At 43.0% G+C, this 20,547-nt stretch overlaps 1 protein-coding gene across 1 annotated transcript; it reads left to right on the forward strand.

Annotated features, from left to right (window-relative positions):
- Positions 1–6: 6 nt before the first annotated feature.
- On the forward strand, positions 7–20,120 carry LOC135555973 (serine/threonine-protein kinase NLK2-like). Its single transcript, XM_064988812.1, has 11 exons — positions 7–2,919; positions 3,109–3,238; positions 5,486–5,541; positions 5,858–5,964; positions 6,240–6,325; positions 7,128–7,337; positions 12,497–12,598; positions 16,301–16,387; positions 16,556–16,754; positions 16,891–16,984; positions 17,106–20,120. The coding sequence occupies exons 1-11, from the start codon at positions 2,606–2,608 to the stop codon at positions 17,152–17,154; spliced, it is 1,434 nt and encodes a 477-aa protein (XP_064844884.1). The 5' UTR covers positions 7–2,605; the 3' UTR covers positions 17,155–20,120.
- Positions 20,121–20,547: the final 427 nt, after the last annotated feature.

A 20,547-nucleotide genomic window follows, 5' to 3' on the forward strand; every position in this document is an offset into this window, starting at 1 on the left:
GAGGGAGGGGGAAGGGGGAGAGGGGATGGAGGTAAAGGGGTGCCATATAGACTGCAGTTTGGACAGCTTGAAAGAGGAGTGGATGTGGCTCCGGGGTGAAATTTATCCTAAGTACAGATGTACTATAGGATCAGTTTCCCTTCCCCCAATCCTAACCATTAATGGGGAAAATGAAATACTGGCCCAGGATCAGCATATAGGGGCATTCACCCCCCAGGGCCCCATTTGTTTGTTTATCTTTATTTTACTAGGCAAGTCAGTTAAGTACAAATTCTTATTTTACAATGATGGCCTACCCCGGCCAAACCCTAACCCAGGCAACACTGGGCCAATTGTGTGCCGCCCTATTGAACTCCCAATCACAGCTGGTTGTGATACAGCCTGGAATCAAACCAGGGTCAGTAGGACTGAGATGCAGTGTCTTAGACCGCTGCGCCACTTGGGAGCCCTTTGTATTTGATCCTATTTAAGATGTTGCTGTTGTTTACGCAACAGTCACTTTATCAACTGCCATTGGTGGCCACGAGAGAGAAGAGGAAAGGAGAGATCGCGGAATCCCCTTTTTTTTGTATCAAATTCTACTGAACGAAAGAGAACGTTTTCCTGTTCAATATGAAACTTTTCCATTCACATAGAACCCAAACTCCCATAACGATGTTTGGGATTTTACAAATGCATTGCTATTTCTTTTCCTTGGAAATATTGATTATACAGTATATGATCACCCAGACGCAGTATGAGCTGTGGTCCTACATTGGCTTTTTGCTTTTTAAGATGAACAGTATCCCAAGAAAGGACTGTTGCCTTTTCAACAGAAACATGTCATCACCATGTAACTTTACCATATCACTTATCGACAGATAGCATCAAATGGGTATTTATTTGTCTGTATATTTGGCCACTGAATGCTCGTCTTTCTTTGCTTCCTATGATCTTGTTGTTATTATTCTGGATGCTCTGATTTTTAATTCTCTCAAAGTTGAATTGGTCTGAAAAGTATTTGTACTTTTGTGACGCGTTTTTGTGAGATTGCATTCTAGACTGTTCATCTGTTGGTGTAGAATTTCCTCTGTTAATGTCACTGTATTAAAGCGGTAGTATGTATAACCTATATGCACTTTATCTGTGAACATGTACAGCATCTGATAGAGGTGCCAGTAGAATAGAAAATTAATATGTCTCTGGAGAAAAATGTAATTCTTTCAAAACTTTTGTTTGTTTGTTTTCACTATATAGATGTAGTTATGATAATCTGAATAGAGATTATATGAACCGTTGATCTATTGTCCATGGCATTGCTTACACCAGTGGTCTAACCCTCCCCCACCTTTTCTCCTGTCCTTTGCTACCCCCCCCCCCCCCCCCCCAACTCCTCCTACTCACTATTCCACTACTTCAAACAGCTGATTTCCAAGAAAGAAAGGGATCATTCGGAAGAAATGGTTAGCAAATGACATAGAGAAGAGCGATTAAATTATATCACACAGTAGCTGGTTTAATCTCTCTTAGCACTTTTCATTTTCTATCAGTGGGTATGATGGGGCTAGCTTGTTAGCAATTTAGCTAGCTGGCAACCCCGGCTAACGTTATTCCGCTAACGTTAGTGATGCAAAACTGACTTTTGTTGTGTAAAATCAAAAGAGGACTTCTTCGCGCTGCGAACCACGCGGGTTGGTATTTCGTTTCGTCTACTGAAAGTGTTTTTTGGTCAAACAAATATATAGGTCACGAAAGTCTGCTAGCTAAATACCCGGCTGTCTTATATGGGCCATGGAACAGCTGGTTAGCATTCGGTCTAATGCCAGCTAGTTAACGTTCTACGAATCTGAATTTCATTGATCGACAACTCGAGCTGGAAGAACCTGGTGTTTGCTACCTTTTTTAAAAATTTGTATTTAGATACCTCTGAAACTGGTTAGCTATAACATAAGCTAGTGTATGCAAACACAGGTGTGTGTACTTTTCGGTTTAGCTAGCTCGTTAGTTAACATCAACCAGACAAAGGTTGCTATCTGAGCCCGGGGCAATAAACTAATGTAGTGCGAGCAGGTAGCCAGGTAATGTAACATAGCATTGTTAGATAAGGGGAGACTTCTTACTCATCGTAAAATTAGGCCACAAAACAGAAAGCACAAATGTATTAACAGTGTTAGGCATTGCTTCCCCCAGCCAGACTGGTTGATTGATTATGTGATCGCTGGTCAATTAGATAGCGTTTGTGTCGATATACCTCAGGAATTTCTGGATCCGACAGTGTTTTCGATCACACTGCTGACGTTATACTTTTGGTTTTCTGTCGTGACCTAACGTTACCTACCTCACTAAAGCCAATAATGGTGATTCCACGACAATAGTCTAATAGCAAGCTAAATAACACTGCTCCTGTTATTATATAGCTAACAAGATAGCTGCTAGCCATATCAGACATGGTTTACATTCTCTGTTGCATGTTCTACAAGCAAGGAACAGAGTCACAACCATGCCTGCATAGAATACTGAAGTCAAGCTCTAGGTTCATGTATATGTAATGCATGCAACGCTCAAAGCGAGTACAGTATTAGACATAGCTCCCAAACGAACCCTTCTGATAGGGGTTTGAAATAGAATGGCATTCCATGGTACAGGCCTGCAGCAGACAGTATGTGGTAACCTGTTCCCTGGATCTGAGTTGGGGCATAACAAGTATTTTTGCGTCAACACCTCAACTGGATCCACTTCCACGGGCCTCAGTGCAACTCCAAGTCTAACTGGACCCACTGCCCCGGCGGGGACGCCTCGACACCCGACGTCTCTTGGGGGAAGCACCGGTGGTGGGGCAGCTGTACCACAGCCTCATAGTAGCCCTGCCAGTGAAGTGCCAAGCCCTGCTGAGATGGAGCCTGATCGACCTATCGGTTATGGCGCATTTGGTGTGGTCTGGTAAGTTGGGCCATTTCAAATAAGAATGAAGACTGATTTCCATGTGAGGTTTCTGCATGTTTTTTTTTTCCTTTCCAAAAAGGGTGTGTATCTAACAGGGGAATGAAATAGACATACTGTGTGTGCGCATGCACGTGTCCTCGCCATTGGTGACCAGTGCAAACAGACCCCTCCATCTTGCCCCTGCAGGTCAGTGACAGACCCTCGTGACGGGCGTAAGGTAGCCCTGAAGAAGATGCCCAATGTCTTCCAGAACCTAGTCTCCTGTAAGAGGGTCTTCAGAGAGCTGAGGATGCTCTGCTTCTTCAAACACGACAACGTAAGAATGGATAGCAATAAATCTATTAGAGGTCGCCCGATTTATGATTTTAACGCCGATACCGATTACTGGAGGACTAAAAAAACTGATACCGATTAATCGGCCGATTTAAAAAAATAAAAATATATATTTTATTTTGTTAATAATAACAATTACAACAATACTGAATGAACACTTATTTTAACTTAATATAATACATAAATAAAATCAATTTAGCCTCAAATAAATAATGACATATGTTCAATTTGGTTTAAATAATGCAAAAACAAAGTGTTGGAGAAGAAAGTAAAAGTGCAATATGTGCCATGTAAGAAAGCTAACGTTTAAGGTCCTTGCTCAGAACATGAGAACATATGAAAGCTGGTGGTTCCTTTTAACATGAGTCTTCAATATTCCCAGGCAAGAAGTTTTAGGTTGTAGTTATTATAGGACTTTTTCTCTCTATATACGATTTGTATTTCATATACCTTTGACTATTGGATGTTCTTATAGGCACTTTAGTATTGCCAGTGTAACAGTATAGCTTCTGTCCCTCTCCTCGCTCCTACCTGGGCTCGAACCAGGAACACATCGACAACAGCCACCCCAGAAGCAGCATTACCCATGCAGAGCAAGGGGAACAACTACTCCAAGTCTCAGAGCGAGGGACGTTTGAAAAGCTATTAGCGCGCACCCCGCTAACTAGCTAGCCATTTCACATCTGTTACACCAGCCTAATCTCGGGAGTTGATAGGCTTGAAGTCATAAACAGCGCAATGCTTGAAGCATTGCGAAGAGCTGCTGGCAAAAAGCACGAAAGTGCTGTTTGAATGAATGCTTACGAGCCTGCTGGTGCGTACCTTCGCTCAGTCAGACTGCTCTATCAAATCATAGACTTAATTATAACATAATAACACACAGAAATACGAGCCGTAGGTCATTATATGGTTGAATCCGGAAACTATCATTTCGAAAACAAAACGTTTATTCTTTCAGTGAAATACGAAACTGTTCCGTATTTTATCTAACGGATGGCATCCCTAAGTCTAAATATTGCTGTTACATTGCACAATGTTATGTGATAATTACGTAAAATTCTGGCAAATTAGTTCGCAATGAGCCAGGCGGCCCAAACTGTTGCATATACCCTGACTGCGTGAAATGAACACAAGAGAAGTGACACAATTACACCTGGTTAATATTGCCTGCTAACCTTTCTTTTAGCTAAATATGCAGGTTTAGAAATATATACTTCTTTGTATTGATTTTAAGAAAGGCGTTGATGTTTATGGTTAGGTACACGTTGGAGCAACAAGTCCTTTTTCGCGTATGCGCACTGCATCGATTAAATGTAACACAGGACACACTAGATAAACTAGTAATATCATCAACCATGTGTAGTTAACTAGTGATTATGATTGATTGTTTTTTTATGAGATAATTTTAATGCTAGCTAGCAACTTACCTTGGCTTCTTACTGCATTCGCATAACAGGCAGGCTCCTCGTGAGGCAGGTGGTTAGAGCGTTGGACTAGTTAACCGTAAAGGTTGCAAGATTGAATCCCTGAGCTGACAAGGTAAAAATCTGTCGTTCTGCCCCTGAATAAGGCGTTAACCCACTGTTCCTAGGCCGTCATTGAAAATAAGAATGTGTTCTTAACTGACTTGCCTCGTTAAATAGTTGTTTTAAAAATAAAATATTTTTTGGTAAATCGGCAAAATTGGTGTCCAAAAATACCAATTTCCGATTGTTATGAAAACTTGAAATCGGCCATAAATAATCGGCCACTCCGATTAATCGGTTGACCTCTAACATCTATACACAGGACTGCACAACACATACAGGATGCATCCTAAATGGCACCCTATTTTCTATACTTTGGACTGAGGTAAGGTGCCATTTTGAGACATTTTCATACAGTATTGCACCATAATAGAGGCATAAGACATAGCGATGCATCTCCCCACTGCTCATTGATATGTTTCCATACAGAGGCTAGCTCGACAAATAGCACTGTGAAGTTAGAGGTTTGTTATAGTTTAGACACTTAAGGACGAGAAGTGCCCTATCAAATGTCGGCTGTGGACGCTAGATCACTTGCTGATTGTTGACAAGCAGTGGTGTACAATAATCAGAAAATGAACACGAAATGACGGCCAAAGATAGAATGGCCACTCACTGCTTTTAACCGTTCACCTGTCTGTTTTGTCTTTTAGAGCTCTAATCATTAAAACAACGAGAAGGATGATGATGATGTGTGTTTACAGGTGTTGTCAGCGCTGGACATTCTGCAGCCTCCGCAGATCGACTGCTTCGAGGAAATGTATCCTTCACATGCAAGTTCACACTTGCACACATGACTGTTATGTGTCAGCCATTGTTCACTCGTGCACTTTCTCTGTCCCAGTTTCTCTATATATTATCATGTCCTCCTCCTCTCAAAACAGTCAATCTACATAATATATTCTACATCAAGATAAACCTCAACCGAGATGATGCCATTAGGGATAGTCTTGTGTTATGATAGATGGCTACATTTAACTTGACTATAGATAGAAGAAAGCTTGATACTCCATCTATGTGCTCCAGCCACATCCAATAGACGTCTGTTTCCTTGACCACGGACAATGCCTGACTAGCTATGTGATCACTGAGCTGATGCAGAGTGACCTCCACAAAGTCATCGTGTCTCCCCAGCCCCTCACCACCGACCACATCAAAGTGTTCCTCTACCAGATCCTCAGAGGTGAGTGGGACTGAGGGAGGAGTAGGGAAAGGCGCTGTGTTGGAATGGAGTTGGAAGTCAAGGTTAAAGGTTGACTGCTGAGCCTAAAAACAACCCATTTGTGAGTTTTCCCCCCCTATCCTTTCTTGGTTTGTAGGGTTAAAGGAGCCAGCTTGTTTCATGTGATGGAGCCATATTGACGGATTCATGTTGTCATTGACTGCAAACACTGAAGGGGAATTGGCTAGGGGCTATATTTGGACTGTTATGAGTAACAGTGATTCTCCTTCTCTCAGGGCTGAAGTACCTGCATTCTGCTGGCATCCTGCACAGGGACATCAAACCTGGGAACCTGTTAGTCAACAGCAATTGCCTGCTCAAGGTAACTGTGTGTGTACACGTTTGTTTAGGCGTGTGTCCGCATGTATGAATGTGAATCTGTGTGTCTGAACTTCCGCAAAAAACATGACAAAAAAAGCATGATGCCGGGCACAGAAAAAAAATGACCTAGTAGAGATCAATATGGGCTGAAGAATATAATCTACACCTTTTCACAAACATACAAGTGTATTGTGCTGTACTTACAGTGGTCAACCTACACTGAGTATACCAAACATTACAAACACCTTCCTAATATTGAGTTGCCCCCCCACACCTTTTGCCCTCAGAACAGCCTCAGTTCATCAGGGCATGAACTCTACAAGGTGTTGAATGCATTCCACAGGGATGCTGGCCCATGTTGACTCCAATGCTTCCCACAGTTGTCTAGTTGGCTGGATGTCCTTAGGGTGGTCGACCATTCTTGACACACATGGGAAACTGTTGAGTGTGAAAAACCCAGCTGCTTTGCAGTTCTTGACACATTGAAACTGTTGCACCTGGCACCTACTACCATACCCTGTTCAGAAGCATTTCAATCTTTTGTCTTGCCCATTATTCAGCCTCTGAATGGCGCACACACACAATCCTTGTCTCAAGACTTTAAAAAAATTCTCCATCTACACTGATTTGAAGTGGATTTAACAAGTGACATCAAAAAGGTAGCATTCACCTGGTCAGTCTGTCATGTCAAAGAGCAGGTGTTCTTAATGTTTTGTATACTCTGTGTATGTTATTATCATGTAACTAAATTCCCCCTCTTCCACTCACCTCTTTCTCTCTCTCCTTCCCTCCCCCTCTCTCAGATCTGTGACTTTGGGCTGGCACGTGTGGAGGAGCCGGACCAGTCTCGTCACATGACCCAGGAGGTGGTGACTCAGTACTACCGGGCTCCTGAGGTGCTGATGGGCAGCCGCCATTATGGCTCTGCCATAGACGTCTGGTCGGTGGGCTGCATCTTCGCCGAACTACTGGGTCGACGCATCCTGTTCCAGGCCCAGAGCCCCATACAACAGGTAGAGAGGGTAGGGCTGTTGCGGTAACCGTATTACCGCCACATCGGCGGTCACGAGTCATGAAAGCAGTCGAATTCCATATGACCGTTTGGTCACGGTAGTTAGGCTTCTCCAAGCTCTGATGCTGTTGATGGTCATTAGGAGCCTACCAAACTTGCTAACTGCCTGGTACTCAGCACTCTATTGTCCATCTAATCACTGACATCAATGCAAATGTAATCGAAAATCTATTCAAACACTTCGAGAGCCCATGAGCTCCTGTTGCGTAACATTGATGGCCTCTAATAAAAAGAGGATCCCATCCGCTTTCTATAGGCTAGGCCTACTATATTATTTATTTCTCAACTTTCCTAATATTAAGCCAATTGCTTATCTTGGGCTGGCATGAAAATGAACCACAGGAAAAGTGTCCGCCATTCGCTATTTAAGTGCATAGATGACATGTATTTTCCCCCCCTGCCCCTGTTTCGATACAAACCATACCAATCAGAAGTTTGTACTCAACAACTCATTCCAGGGTTTTTCTTTATTTTTTACTATTTTCTACATTGTAGAATAATAAGACATCAAAACAATGACATAACACGTATGGAATCATGTAGAAACCCCAAAACTGTTAAACAAATCAAAAATATATTTTATATTCTTCAAAGTAGCCACCCTTTGCCTTGTTGACAGCTTTGCACGCTTGGTATTCAATAAAAAAGCATTCCTCATGAAGCTGGTTGAGAGGTGTCCTTTAGTAGTGGTTTCTTTGCAGGAATTTGACCATGAAGGCCGGATTCACGCAGTCTCCACTGAACAGTTGATGTTGAGCTGTATCTGTTACTTGAACTCTGAAGCATTTATTTGGGCTGCAATTTCTGAGGCTGGTAACTCCTAATGAACTTTTCCTCTGCAGCAGAGGTAACTCTGGGTTTTCCATTCCTGTGGCGGTCCTCACGAGAGCCAGTTTATCATAGCGCTTGATGGCTTTTTCAACTGCACTTGAAGAAACTTTCAAAGTTCTTAACATTTTCTGGATTGACTGATCTTCATGTCTTAACCTGTTGAGTGTAGGGGGCAGTATTTTGATGTTTGGATGAAAAACGTACCCAAATGAAACTACCTATTTTTCAGGCCCAGAATCTAGAATATGCATATAATTGTCAGATTTGGATAGAAAACACTCTAAAGTTTCCAAAACTGTCAAATTATTGCTTGAGTATAACAGAACTGATATTGCAGGTGAAAACCTGAAGAAAATCCAACAAGGAAGTGCCTAAAAGAAACAAATCTCTCTGTTCCATTGCATGCCTTACCTCCATTTAAAGGGATATCAACCAGATTCCTTTTTCTTTGGCTTCCACATAGTGTGAACCATCTTTAGACATAGTTTCAGGCTTTTATTCTGAAAAATGAGCGAGAAGGATCACATCACGTCAGTGGATGGCTGGGTGCCAGCTGAGTTTTGCATGTGCAACAGCTTGGAACAGACATTTTCTCTCTCTCTCCTATTGGAAAAAGCTACAGTCCGGTTGAAATATTATCGATTATTTATTGTAAAAACGACCTGAGGATTGATTATAAAAAATGTTTGACATGTTTCTACGAACTTTACGGATACCATTTGGAATTTATCTGCCCCGTCGTGACCGCTCGAGCCTGTGGATTTCTGAACATAACGCGCCAACCAAATGGAGGGTTTTGGATATAAAAATCATCTTTATAGAACAAAATGAACATTTACTGTGTAACTGGGAGCCTCGTGAGTGCAAACATCTGAAAATCATCAAAGGTAAGCGATTCATTTTTATTGCTTTTCTGACTTTCGTGACCAATCTACTTTGCTGCTAGATGTTTCTAATGTTTTGTCTGCTGAGAGATGTCCTAACATAAACGCTTGGATATGTCACAATTTTCTGTATGTGAAGGAGAGTCAGACCAAAATGCGGTGTGGCTATTGCGATCCATGTTTAATGAAAATGAAGTAAACACGAATCAAAAACAATAAACGATACACGAAAACCGAAACAGCCTAACACTGGTGATAAGTAACACACAACAGAAATAAGGACAATCACCCACGAAACACTCAAAGAATATGGCTGCCTAAATATGGTTCCCAATCAGAGACAACGATAAACACCTGCCTCTGATTGAGAACCACTTCAGACAGCCATAGACTAACCTAGAACACCCCACTAAGCTACAATCCCAATACCTGTGAAAAAACCCCAAGACAAAACACACCACATACAAAAACCCATGTCACACCTGGGGTGTGGAGCCTAACTGGCATACATAAAAGCATTACATGCATAATCGCATTTGCGGTTACTTTTGAGAATGGTGTTTTCCCGCTAATGGTACATTCGCGCTTATAGCCTACTGCCGTGGGCGTATTCCTGTGCTTATGATGTGAAGAAATTGCCTAATAGTTCATCAACATTTTAAGCGAAACGTTCTGATCTGTTGTCAGCCACATTGAGTAAAACATGATTATTTTTATGTATTTCTCGCACGAATAAGAATAGTTTTGTACTGTGGGGTATAGCAGATTGGCATAAGCTAGTGCTTTTGCTGTTTGTTAGGGCTACTCATCTTATTGGCTGATGAAAAGTTAATGTGGACAGTTCTTCCAATATCGTTAATATGCACCTCGGAATTGAATAAGGACGGAGTCGCACACCTCATGGAGCCTAACCCATAGGCCTCACTTGTAGCCTGTGAGAAAGACCCGATCACGTGAGGGAGAGCAATGTGAGTGAGAGGTGCATCGGTGCAAGTAGCACTCGGAGAAGGGCACAACGCAGCACTCCGGGCCAAGGGCACAACGGCCACTGGCCGCTACAGGCATGGATTATTTTAGGGTGTAATTACTGCCAAACAAAGGGGACACCGCCGTGAAATTTGTGGCATTATTAAATGCTTATCAAATTGTGAATGAGAGACTGAAGTGTGTGTATAGCCTGCAGAAAAATCAATGGAGCTCATTCCTTTTTTCTAGCAACTTTTTTTCAAATCATCATTATTTGCACCATGCAGCCTTGCGATGTATTAAAAATCTAAATACACTGCTCAAAAGAATAAAGGGAACTCTTAAACAACACAATGTAACTCCAAGTCAATCACACTTCTGTGAAATCAAACTGTCCACTTCGGAAGCAACACTGATTGACAATAAATTTCATGCTGTTGTGCAAATGGAATAGACAACAGGTGGAAATTTATAGGCTTTTAGCAATACACCCCCAATAAAGGAGTGGTTCTGCAGGTGGGACCACAGACCACTTCTCAGTTCCTATGCTTCCTGGCTAATGTTTTGGTCACTTTTGAATGCTGGCGGTGCTTTCACTCTAGTGGTAGCATGAGATGGAGTCTACAACCCACAAAAGTGGCTCAGGTATTGCAGCTCATCCAGGATGGCACATCAATGCGAGCTGTGGCAAGAAGGTTTGCTGTGTCGGTCAGCGCATGGAGGCGCTACCAGGAGACAGGCCAGTAGATCAGGAGACGTGGAGGAGGCCGTAGGAGGGCAACAACCCAGCAGCAGGACCGCTACCTCCACCTTTGTGCAAGGAGGAGCAGAAGGAGCACTGCCAGAGCCCTGCAAAATGACCTGCAGCAGGCCACAAATGTGCATGTGTCTGCTCAAACTGTCAGAAACAGACTCTATGAGGGTGGTATGAGGGCCCGATGTCCACAGGTGGGGGTTGTGCTTACAGCCCAACACTGTGCAGGATGTTTGGCATTTGCCAGAGAACACCAAGATCGGCAAATTTGTCACTGGCGCCCTGTGCTCTTCACAGATGAAAGCAGGTTCACACTGAGCACATGTGACAGTCTGGAGACGCCGTGGAGAACGTTCTGCTACCTGCAACATCCTCCAGCATGACCGGTTTGGCGTTGGGTCAGTCATGGTGTGGGGTGGCATTTCTTTGGGGTCCGCACAGCACTCCATGTGCTCGCCAGAGGTAGCCTGACTGCCATTAGGTACCGAGATGAGATCCTCGACCCCTTGTCAGACCATATGCTGGTGCGGTTTGCCCTGGGTTCTTCCTAATGGAAGACAATGCTCGACCTCATGTGGCTGGAGTGTGTCAGCAGTTCCTGCAAGAGGAAGGCATTGATGCTATGGACTGGCCCGCCCGTTCCCCAGACCTGAATCCAATTGAGCACATCTGGGACATCATGTCTCGCTCCATCCACCAACGCCACGTTGCACCACAGACTGTCCAGGAGTTGGCGGATGCTTTAGTCCAGGTCTGGGAGGAGATCCCTCAGGAGACCATCCACCACCTCATCAGGAGCATGCCCAGGCGTTGAAGGGAGGTCATACAGGCACATGGAGGCCACACACACTACTGAGCCTCATTTTGACTTGTTTTAAGGACATTACATCAACATTGGATCAGCCTGTAGTGTGGTTTTCCACTTTAATTTTGAGTGTGACTCCAAATCCAGACCTCTGGGTTGATAAATTTGATTTCCATTGATAATTTTTGTGTAATTTTGTTGTCAGCACATTCAACTATGTAAAGAAAAAAGTATTTAATAAGAATATATAATTAATTCAGAACTAGGATATGTTATTTTAGTGTCCCCTTTAGTTCTACAAATGTTGGGCTAAATACACTGCTCAAAGAAATAAAGTTATATTTAATAATCAGGACCAAACATAAGGACAACTCAAGAGTATGCTATTCTGTTCTTCTGAAATAGACTAAATATCATGCTGCTTTAGACAGGTCCAAAATAAATTATGGATTTATTGTGAAGGTGTAGGCTATATTACATGGATTTATAAACGTTTTAAAATATAGATGCTACAAAGATTTGCATCAGTGACTTGTGTGGAAGCCAGGAGATGCTAAATGTGTTTGTTAATTAACAGTCAATTACCGTGAGACTGACAGTTATTTGCTTGACAGTCACCGGCTGACAATTTGTGACCGCCCTAGTAGAGGGGTGGGAGGCAGGGAACCCTGGGAGGGAAAGCCATCTAAAGGTGTAATCTGTCTGGGCAATAATTTGTACTTTTATCGAACAATTAATAATCAAATCATGTATCTAATTCTTTGGCCCTTGTGGATGGTCGGTTTTTATTTATTTAGGTTCTTTGTCAAATGAAATCTCTCCCACCCTCACTCTCTCTTCTCTCTCCCTCTACCCTGCAGTTGGATCTGATCACTGATCTGCTGGGTACCCCTCCTCTCTCTGCCATGGCATCTGCCTGTGAGGGGGCCAGAGCTCACATCCTGAGAGGACCTCACAAACCGGTACTTCCTCCTCACTACCTACTGCTTGCATTTTACAAATGAAAACACCTTGCTTCCAACTAGGGTTGTTACTGTGACCGTATTATCACCACACCTGCGGTCACGAGTCATGACTGCAATCAAATTCCATGTGACCGTTTAGTCACGGTATCTAGGCTTCTCCAAAGCATGATATATATACACACACACACACACACAAATGAGTAGATTTGGCTATTACAGCCAGCTGTTGTAGACAGGTACAGTGGGGCAAAAAAGTATTTCGTCAGCCACCAATTGTGCAAGTTCTCCCACTTAAAGATGAGAGAGGCCTGTAATTTTCATCATTAGGTACACTTCAACTATGGCAGACAAAATTAGGGGGGAAAATCCAGAAAATCACATTGTAGGATTTTTTTATGAATTTGTTTGCAAATGCTGGTGGAAAATAAGTATTTGGTCAATAACAAAAGTTTATCTCAATACTTTGTTATATACACTTTGTTGGCAATGACAGAGGTCAAACGTTTTCTGTAAGTCTTCACTAGGTTTTCACACACTGCTGCTGGTATTTAGGCCCATTCCTCCATGCAGATCTCCTCTAGAGCAGTGATGTTTTGGGGCTGTTGCTGGGCAACACAGACTTTCAACTCCCTCCAAAGATTTTCTCTGGGGTTGAGATCTGGAGACTGGCTAGGCCACTCCAGGACCTTGAAATGCTTCTTACGAAGCCACCCCTCCGTTGCCCGGGCGGTGTGTTTGGGATCATTGTCATGCTGAAAGACCCAGCCACGTTTCAGCTTCTATGCCCTTGCTGATGGAAGGATGTTTTCACTCAAAATCTCACGATACATGGCCCCATTCATACCTTCCTTTACACGGATCAGTCGTCCTGGTCCCTTTGCAGAAAAACAGCCCCAAAGCATGATGTTTCACAGTAGGTATGGTGTTCTTTGGATGCAACTCAGCATTCTTTGTCCTCCGAACACGACAAGTTGAGTTTTTACCAAGAAGTTCTATTTTGGTTTCATCTGACCATATGACATTCTCCCAATCTTCTTCTGGATCATCCAAATGCTCTTTAGCAAACTGCAGACGGGCCTGGACATGTACTGGCTTAAGCAGGGGGACACGTCTGGCACTGCAGGATTTGAGTCCCTGGCGGCGTAGTGTGTTACTGATGGTAGGCTTTGTTACTTTGGTCCCAGCTCTCTGCAGGTCATTCACGGGGTGAGATCTTGCGTGGAGCCCCAGATCGAGGGAGATTATCAGTGGTCTTGTATGTCTTCCATTTCCTAATAATTGCTCCCACAGTTGATTTCTTCAAACCAAGCTGCTTACCTATTGCAGATTCAGTCTTCCCAGCCTGGTGCAGGTCTACAATTTTGTTTCTGGTGTCCTTTGACAGCTCTTTGGTCTTGGCCATAGTGGAGTTTGGAGTGTGACTGTTTGAGGTTGTGGACAGGTGTCTTTTATACTGATAACAAGTTCAAACAGGTGCCATTAATACATGTAACGAGTGGAGGACAGAGGAGCCTCTTAAAGAAGTAGTTACAGGTCTGTGAGAGCCAAAAATCTTGCTTGTTTGTAGGTGACCAAATACTTATTTTCCACCATAATTAGCAAATAAATTCATTAAAAATCCTACAATGTGATTTTCTGGATTTTTTTTTTCTCATTTTGTCTGTCATAGTTGAAATGTACTTATGATGAGAGAGGCCTGTAATTTTCATCTTTTTAAGTGGGAGAACTTGCACAATTGGTGGCTGACAATACTTTTTTGCCCCACTGTATATAAAATCAAGCACACAGCCATGCAATCTCCATAGATAAACATTGGCAGTAGAATGGCCTTATTGAAGTGCTCAGTGACTTTCAAAGTAGCACCGTCATAGGATGCCACCTTTCCAACAAGTCAGTTGGTTAAAATTCTGCGCTACTAGAGCTGCTCCAGTCAACTGTAAGTGCTGTTATTGTGAAGTGGAAACGTCTAGGAGCAACAATGGCTCAGGGCGAAGGGGTTGGCCACACAAGCTCACAGAACAGTCTGTCCTCGGTTGCAACACTCACTTCCGAGTTCCAAACTGCCTCTGGAAGCAACGTCAGCACAATAACTGCTCTTCGGGAGCATTGTGAAATGGGTTTCCATGGCTGAGACTCTGCACACAAGCCTAAGATCACCATGCGCAACGCCAAGCATCGGCTGGTGTGTTGTAAAGCTCACTGCATTGGACTCAGGAGCAGTAGCAATGCGTACTCTGGAGTGATGAATCACGCTTCACCATCTGACAGCCTGGCGGACTTATCTAAGTTTGGCGGATGCCAGGAGAACGCTACCTGTCCAATGCATAGTGCCAACTGTAAAGTTTGGTGGAGGAATAATGGTCATGGGGTGTTTTTCATGTTCCGGTGAAGGGAAATCTTACGCTACAACATACAATGACAGTCTAGACGATTCTGCTTCCAAAAGTTTGGGGAAGGCCCTTTCCTGTTTCAGCATGACAATGCCCCATGCACAAAGCGAGGTCTATACAGAAATGGTTTGTTGACATCAGTGTGGCAGAACTTCGACCCCATCAAACATCTTTGGAATGAATTGGAAGGCTGACTGCGAGCCAGGCCTAATCGCCCAACATCCGTGCCCGACCTCAACTAATGCTCTTGTGGCTGAATGGAAGCATGTCCCTGCAGCAATGTTCCAACATCTAGTGGACAGACTTCCCAGAAGAGTGGCAGCAAAGGGGGGACCAAAACCCATGGTTTTGGATTTAGATTTTTGATGACCAGGTGTCCACATACTTTTGATCATGCAGTGTATGTTAGTAGGCTATATGTAACGACCAGATTTAAATGAAGAATAGTCTGATGGGTCAGAATATTATGAAGTGCTTGTCACATTGTGAATGAGAGACTGATTAAGTATGTGCAGCCTGTGAAAACTCATGCCTTTTCGTGCAACTTTTTTCAAATCATCATTAGTCCCGTCATGCAGCCTTAGGCTGTATGTTTAGATTTGTAATCCATTCAAAGTTTATCACAACAAAAGTTTCATAAATAACTCTAAATGAAACATATAGGAGCACCTGTTTCTTTAACTGCTCAACACAGAATAGCTGCATGTGTCACTCCCTCTGAAATTGTTTGGGGGGGGAATATGCTTTCTATGATATTCAGCTATGTTCAATTGTATTCTTCATACTTTAAAATAATGCCATGGAATTCTAAGCAAATCTTATCTGCTAAATGAGCTGAGCTAGTCGAGCCCATAGCCAGACCAGGGCCTAACATAAGGACTACTCAGAATATGCTATTCTGTTCTTCTGAAGTAGGCTACATTTTCTTCGTTTCTTTCGACCTGTCTAAAATAAACAATGGATTTATTGTGATGTATGCTATATTAAATTAATTTCTTGTACTTTTTGTACTTGGATTGTAGGCTATGCGTGCAAGCCAGGAGATGCTGAACGTGTTTATGTTAATCCTCTCCAAAAATGTTTTGGAAGAAATAGAGAAACGTGCAAGGGTGCCAAAATATTACTGCTCATGGCCCAGTTTCCCAAAAGCATCTTGAAAGACTAAGTTCATTGGTGAACTTAGCCTTAAGATGCTTTTGGGAAACCGGGCCCAGATATGATCTATACCCTACCCACAATCCTTATCTAAAACTAGGTGCAGCAGTTCATGATGTGAAATCTCTCTCTCTCCCCCCACCTTCCCCCTCAGCCGTCACTCTCTGTGTTATACATGCTGTCGGACGGGGCGACCCACGAAGCCGTGCACCTGTTGTGTCGTATGCTGGTGTTTGATCCGGTGAGTACAGACAAAAGTCTATAGAGAACCGTCAATCTAAAGGCTTCCTCTTTTTTTTTTTATATAGGGACGTTCAAGCAAGAGCTGAAACATGTAGTTAGCTACAGTAAGGGAGAAAATACAAGATTAGAGAGGGACCAACTTTCTCTCCATGTGTGTGTGACTCAGGCCAAACGGATCTCGGGCAGCGACGCCCTCTCCCACCCCTACCTGGACGAGGGCCGTCTGCGCTACCACACGTGCATGTGCCAGTGCTGCTACTCGGTGCCCAGCGGGCGTGTGTACACGCGGGACTTTGAACCGCCCGCCGACCGGAACTTTAGCCACAGCTACGATAACAGCCTACTCTCTGTCTGGCAGGGCAAAGGTAGGAGCTATCTGGTGCTCTTCCCTCTACTCCTCTTTCTCGTCACTTCTCTTCTGTCTTTTTTCCAACCCAGCTTGTTATTGAAATTGATGGCCTGTTGCAATCTCGCTCTCGCAATCTCTCCTCTCTCTCGCAGAGCTCATCCATCACTTCATAACAGAGCACCAGCAGGGGAAACGAGTGCCGCTGTGCATCAACCCCCAGAGTGCTGCCTTCAAGACCTTCATCAGGTGAGGAACACCAAGGGAGGGAGGGACGAATGAACGCAACTGACATACATGCAGCTTAAAATACTATTTTGCCATGTACTATCTACATCTCTCTCTGTTTATCTTTCTCGATCTCTCTCAGGTCTACTGCGTGGCATTCCTCCAAAGTCTCCAGGAAGGAGGAGAGATGAAGGGGAGTGTCGTTCATGTACAAGAGGAATCGTGGGAAATTCAGTTTGATAAAAAGAACAAGACAAGCTTTGGTCCATATAATCGAGAGAGGCTTGGGTTTCTCTGGATGAAGGGGGGGTGTGAATGAAACCGTACGCCAGCCTCTCCGAGAGAAGAACAGTGTCTGTCAGAGGAAATCCTCACTTTTATTAAAGACTACATTTCCCTTCAATGAAAACTACAGTTCCCAACTGAAAACTACTATTGACAATGGGGGAAGACTTGAGGACACCAACGCTATAGGCATTTCTGAAAACTAAAATGTGCTGCTGAATTTAAAAAAGGAATAAGGAAAGAGCGAAGACTGGTAGAAGAGGAAAATTATTGGAAACATTTATTACTAGAAGATTTGAGGTTGGTTGAGTTGTGCTCCAACGTGGTTGATGACGGAGACAAAGGAATAGCTGTTTTATTATTTATGTTGAATAATTGTTCTGCTCTGTTAAGTCATTCCAGCCGCGTGCAATATGATGAAAAGCAACGTGCTCCTGGTGATACCATACTCTCTTTACCTGTGCGCTCAGTGACTTAGGCATGTTAATGTCACATTGATGACCCTACCTTTTTAAGCATTGATTCTATTGATTTTGGTTTGATAGTTTCACTGGACCCATTCTCAATATCTTCAGTAAACTGGTCTTAGATCTGCGCTACAATGCAACCTCTGGCCTTGAGCGTGGCTCCGTGCTACTTTTAAATCTTCCCTCCCAATCTGCCCTTGTCCATAAGACCAAACCATTTTCAAGACAACAAATTGACCGGGTTCTTTGATTGGGTTCGGCCACAGCAGGGGAGGAGCCTCGCCCATGTTTTTAAAATCATTATTTTATATTTTAATTTATTGTTTGATTTAGCTTCTCTGAGTGGCAGTTTGAGCACATGTTGTGCCCATGTACTGAGTAGTCAGCCATTTCGGTGTGTGTGTGCTCACGTGTGTAGAGTTTAAGGGAATGTGCAGTTTTCTACTTCAATGATCTCATTACCTCAAACAGTTGGAGTCAAAAAGGGAACCCAGAGAGTCTACTGGGTAAAGTGTACATAGATCCAACTCAACTACTACGTACTGTAACGTGATGTCATTCCTTTGTACTAAATCACTGTCCTTAAACTCTCTCCGTCACTCGCCTCCTTTCTCCCTCTTGGAGAGAGGGAAGGAGGATGAGGGACAGGTGGCAGGAAGAACAGCTTGTTGAAATGTGTTGGTGAAATGCTGCTGTGTTTTGGTTTTCCTTTATTGGTTTATTTCCAGTTGAGTTCACGGCTCAGGTGTTCCGTTGCAAAGTACTGTGGACCCGACATCGCAAATACACACCGATATTACTCACCAATGTGAGTGCCTCAATTTTTATTTTATTTTACCCACAAAGAGGAACTGCAAAGCTCTGTGCGCTGAAGCTCTGACTGGAGCTAGTACTAACTAAAATGAGGCTCCTGAAGACGCCGTACTGTGCTTGATGGCATTGCCGTCATGGCAGTGGTCAGGCCCTTGTCCCACCACTTGATGGTGCTATTGGCAGTGTATGCTCGGGGGTGATAGGGATTGCCAAAATGTTTCACTTAAACCGGCATGTATGTATTTATGATTAAAAAAAAGGGAAGAGGATTTGGATGCAGTGCAATGGGAGTTGTCGCCATGGACAAACCTTCCTTGTGGTGATGTTAATTAGATTTTAGGAAATATTATTTGTTTTTATGTGTTTTTATTTCGGACTGTTTTGTGATGTGATTCATTTAAAAAAAGTTTTTTGGGGGTTTTCACAACTTGGCTATTGTCTTTAGTAGAGAGTCCAAGCAGGCTGGGTTTTAGAAGAGCTCACCAGGGCCTGTCTCTCTCCCTTACACCCTCCTTTCTTCTCTCTATCCCCCTCACACTGTCGTCTCGTCTCTGTTTGCCTTTTATAGCACTAGGCACGAAAAGAAAAGACTCAAACTGTGAGGGACTACTTGAACTTGTCCAATAAGAAACTTGATGCAAAATGTGTTCCTACAGTGTGCACTAAGGAGTATAACCCAGCTATGCTTGAGGTAGAAGCCAATAAGGACATCATCCTCATTGGAGGAGCTTCCTCTGGCAGTTAAATAGTTTAAATCAGCTTTTCATCCTCTCCTTCTTTCCTTTATTGGCACTGATGGAAGACAGGTTAAAGCAATGTAGTAGAGAGAAGCTCAGTTGGGGATTTGCTTTCACATGCCCAGTTCTCTTCAGGCCAGGATCTGTCGCAAATGGCAACCCATTTCCTTTCTAGTGCACTACTTTTGAGGGTCCTGGTCAAAAGTAGTGCACTATATAGGGTGCCATTTGGGACGTACACCCTTTTACTGAAGGAAAGGAAGCAAGTTTGTGCATCAATAGGCACGGGAGAGAGACTACACCTGGGAATGTAGATATTAGAAATACGGGAGAAAACTGATACGTGTGTTTTTGATTTCTGAATATGAAACCGATGTTTTGAAAAAAAAAAACGTTTTTTTTTTTTTGTCATGATATTTTAGGGAAAGTCTTGACTTGTTCCCAACAAATACTTGAATTTCTTAAGAAAACAACTAGAGTAAAGTAGTGAATTAATAAATGGATAGTCACTAGATAATATTCCTGTATGGTGTCTGTCCGCTTATCAATGGGGAGGGGGCTCAAAGGCCAACGTTACATTGTACGGTGTCAGGTTGTTGATTTAGTGGCTGCTGTTATTTTTTTTGCCTCGTGTTTTATTTTTTGAGGGTTGTTTTTCTCGCGTTCAGAAAGGTTGGTTGTAATGTAATTTCTCTCTGTCAATTTTTCAACAGGTTCAATTTCAACGTGTCTGATAACTGGCTATTATGCCTATTGCATTATAGCCCTAATTATGTGATACTGAGAATTAGAATCAGTTTATACATATGACAAATGTGTATTATCCTTCAGTAAAGTGTTACCCAATTTATCACACATTATTGTACAGCTTATCAGTTTGAGGTTGACCCAACTGCAGAGGTTGTGCAAATTTAGATTGCTTCTGTATTTTCTATCCATGTGCTAAACATCTTAATGTCCAAGACCAGACATGTTTCGAGAGCTGTAGGCCTATAGACCTATTTAAGCACTGTAGGCTGGCTTGTTTAGCGGATCCCAACTGTTTGTGGAACTTTGTACGGTCTTATCTGATTGAGCATAGCTACGTTCATTCTCCAAATTAGTCAAGTTAATAATTCAACCCATGGTTTGTCAACTTGCAGTTTGATGTCTTTATAAAAAACGAAAGGACTTTTTCCTAGCCAGCTTGATCTGAAAAATGACTCGGGCTATTATTAGTCCGTTGCCCTTGAAAAGCAAAATACTTTATCCAGGGACAGCTGTTGTCTGTCACAACACGGCT

This window comes from Oncorhynchus masou, chromosome 15, assembly GCF_036934945.1.
Source record: "Oncorhynchus masou masou isolate Uvic2021 chromosome 15, UVic_Omas_1.1, whole genome shotgun sequence".
Lineage (NCBI taxonomy): Eukaryota > Metazoa > Chordata > Actinopteri > Salmoniformes > Salmonidae > Oncorhynchus > Oncorhynchus masou.

Bases quoted from the DNA above. Each gene is read 5' to 3' on its own strand.
- LOC135555973 (XM_064988812.1), top strand. From the start codon at position 2,606: ATGGCATTCCATGGTACAGGCCTGCAGCAGACAGTATGTGGTAACCTG. The intron at 3,239-5,485 runs GTAAGAATGGAT...GTGTGTTTACAG, and splicing joins GCTTCTTCAAACACGACAAC to GTGTTGTCAGCGCTGGACAT. The intron at 5,965-6,239 runs GTGAGTGGGACT...TCCTTCTCTCAG, and splicing joins CCTCTACCAGATCCTCAGAG to GGCTGAAGTACCTGCATTCT.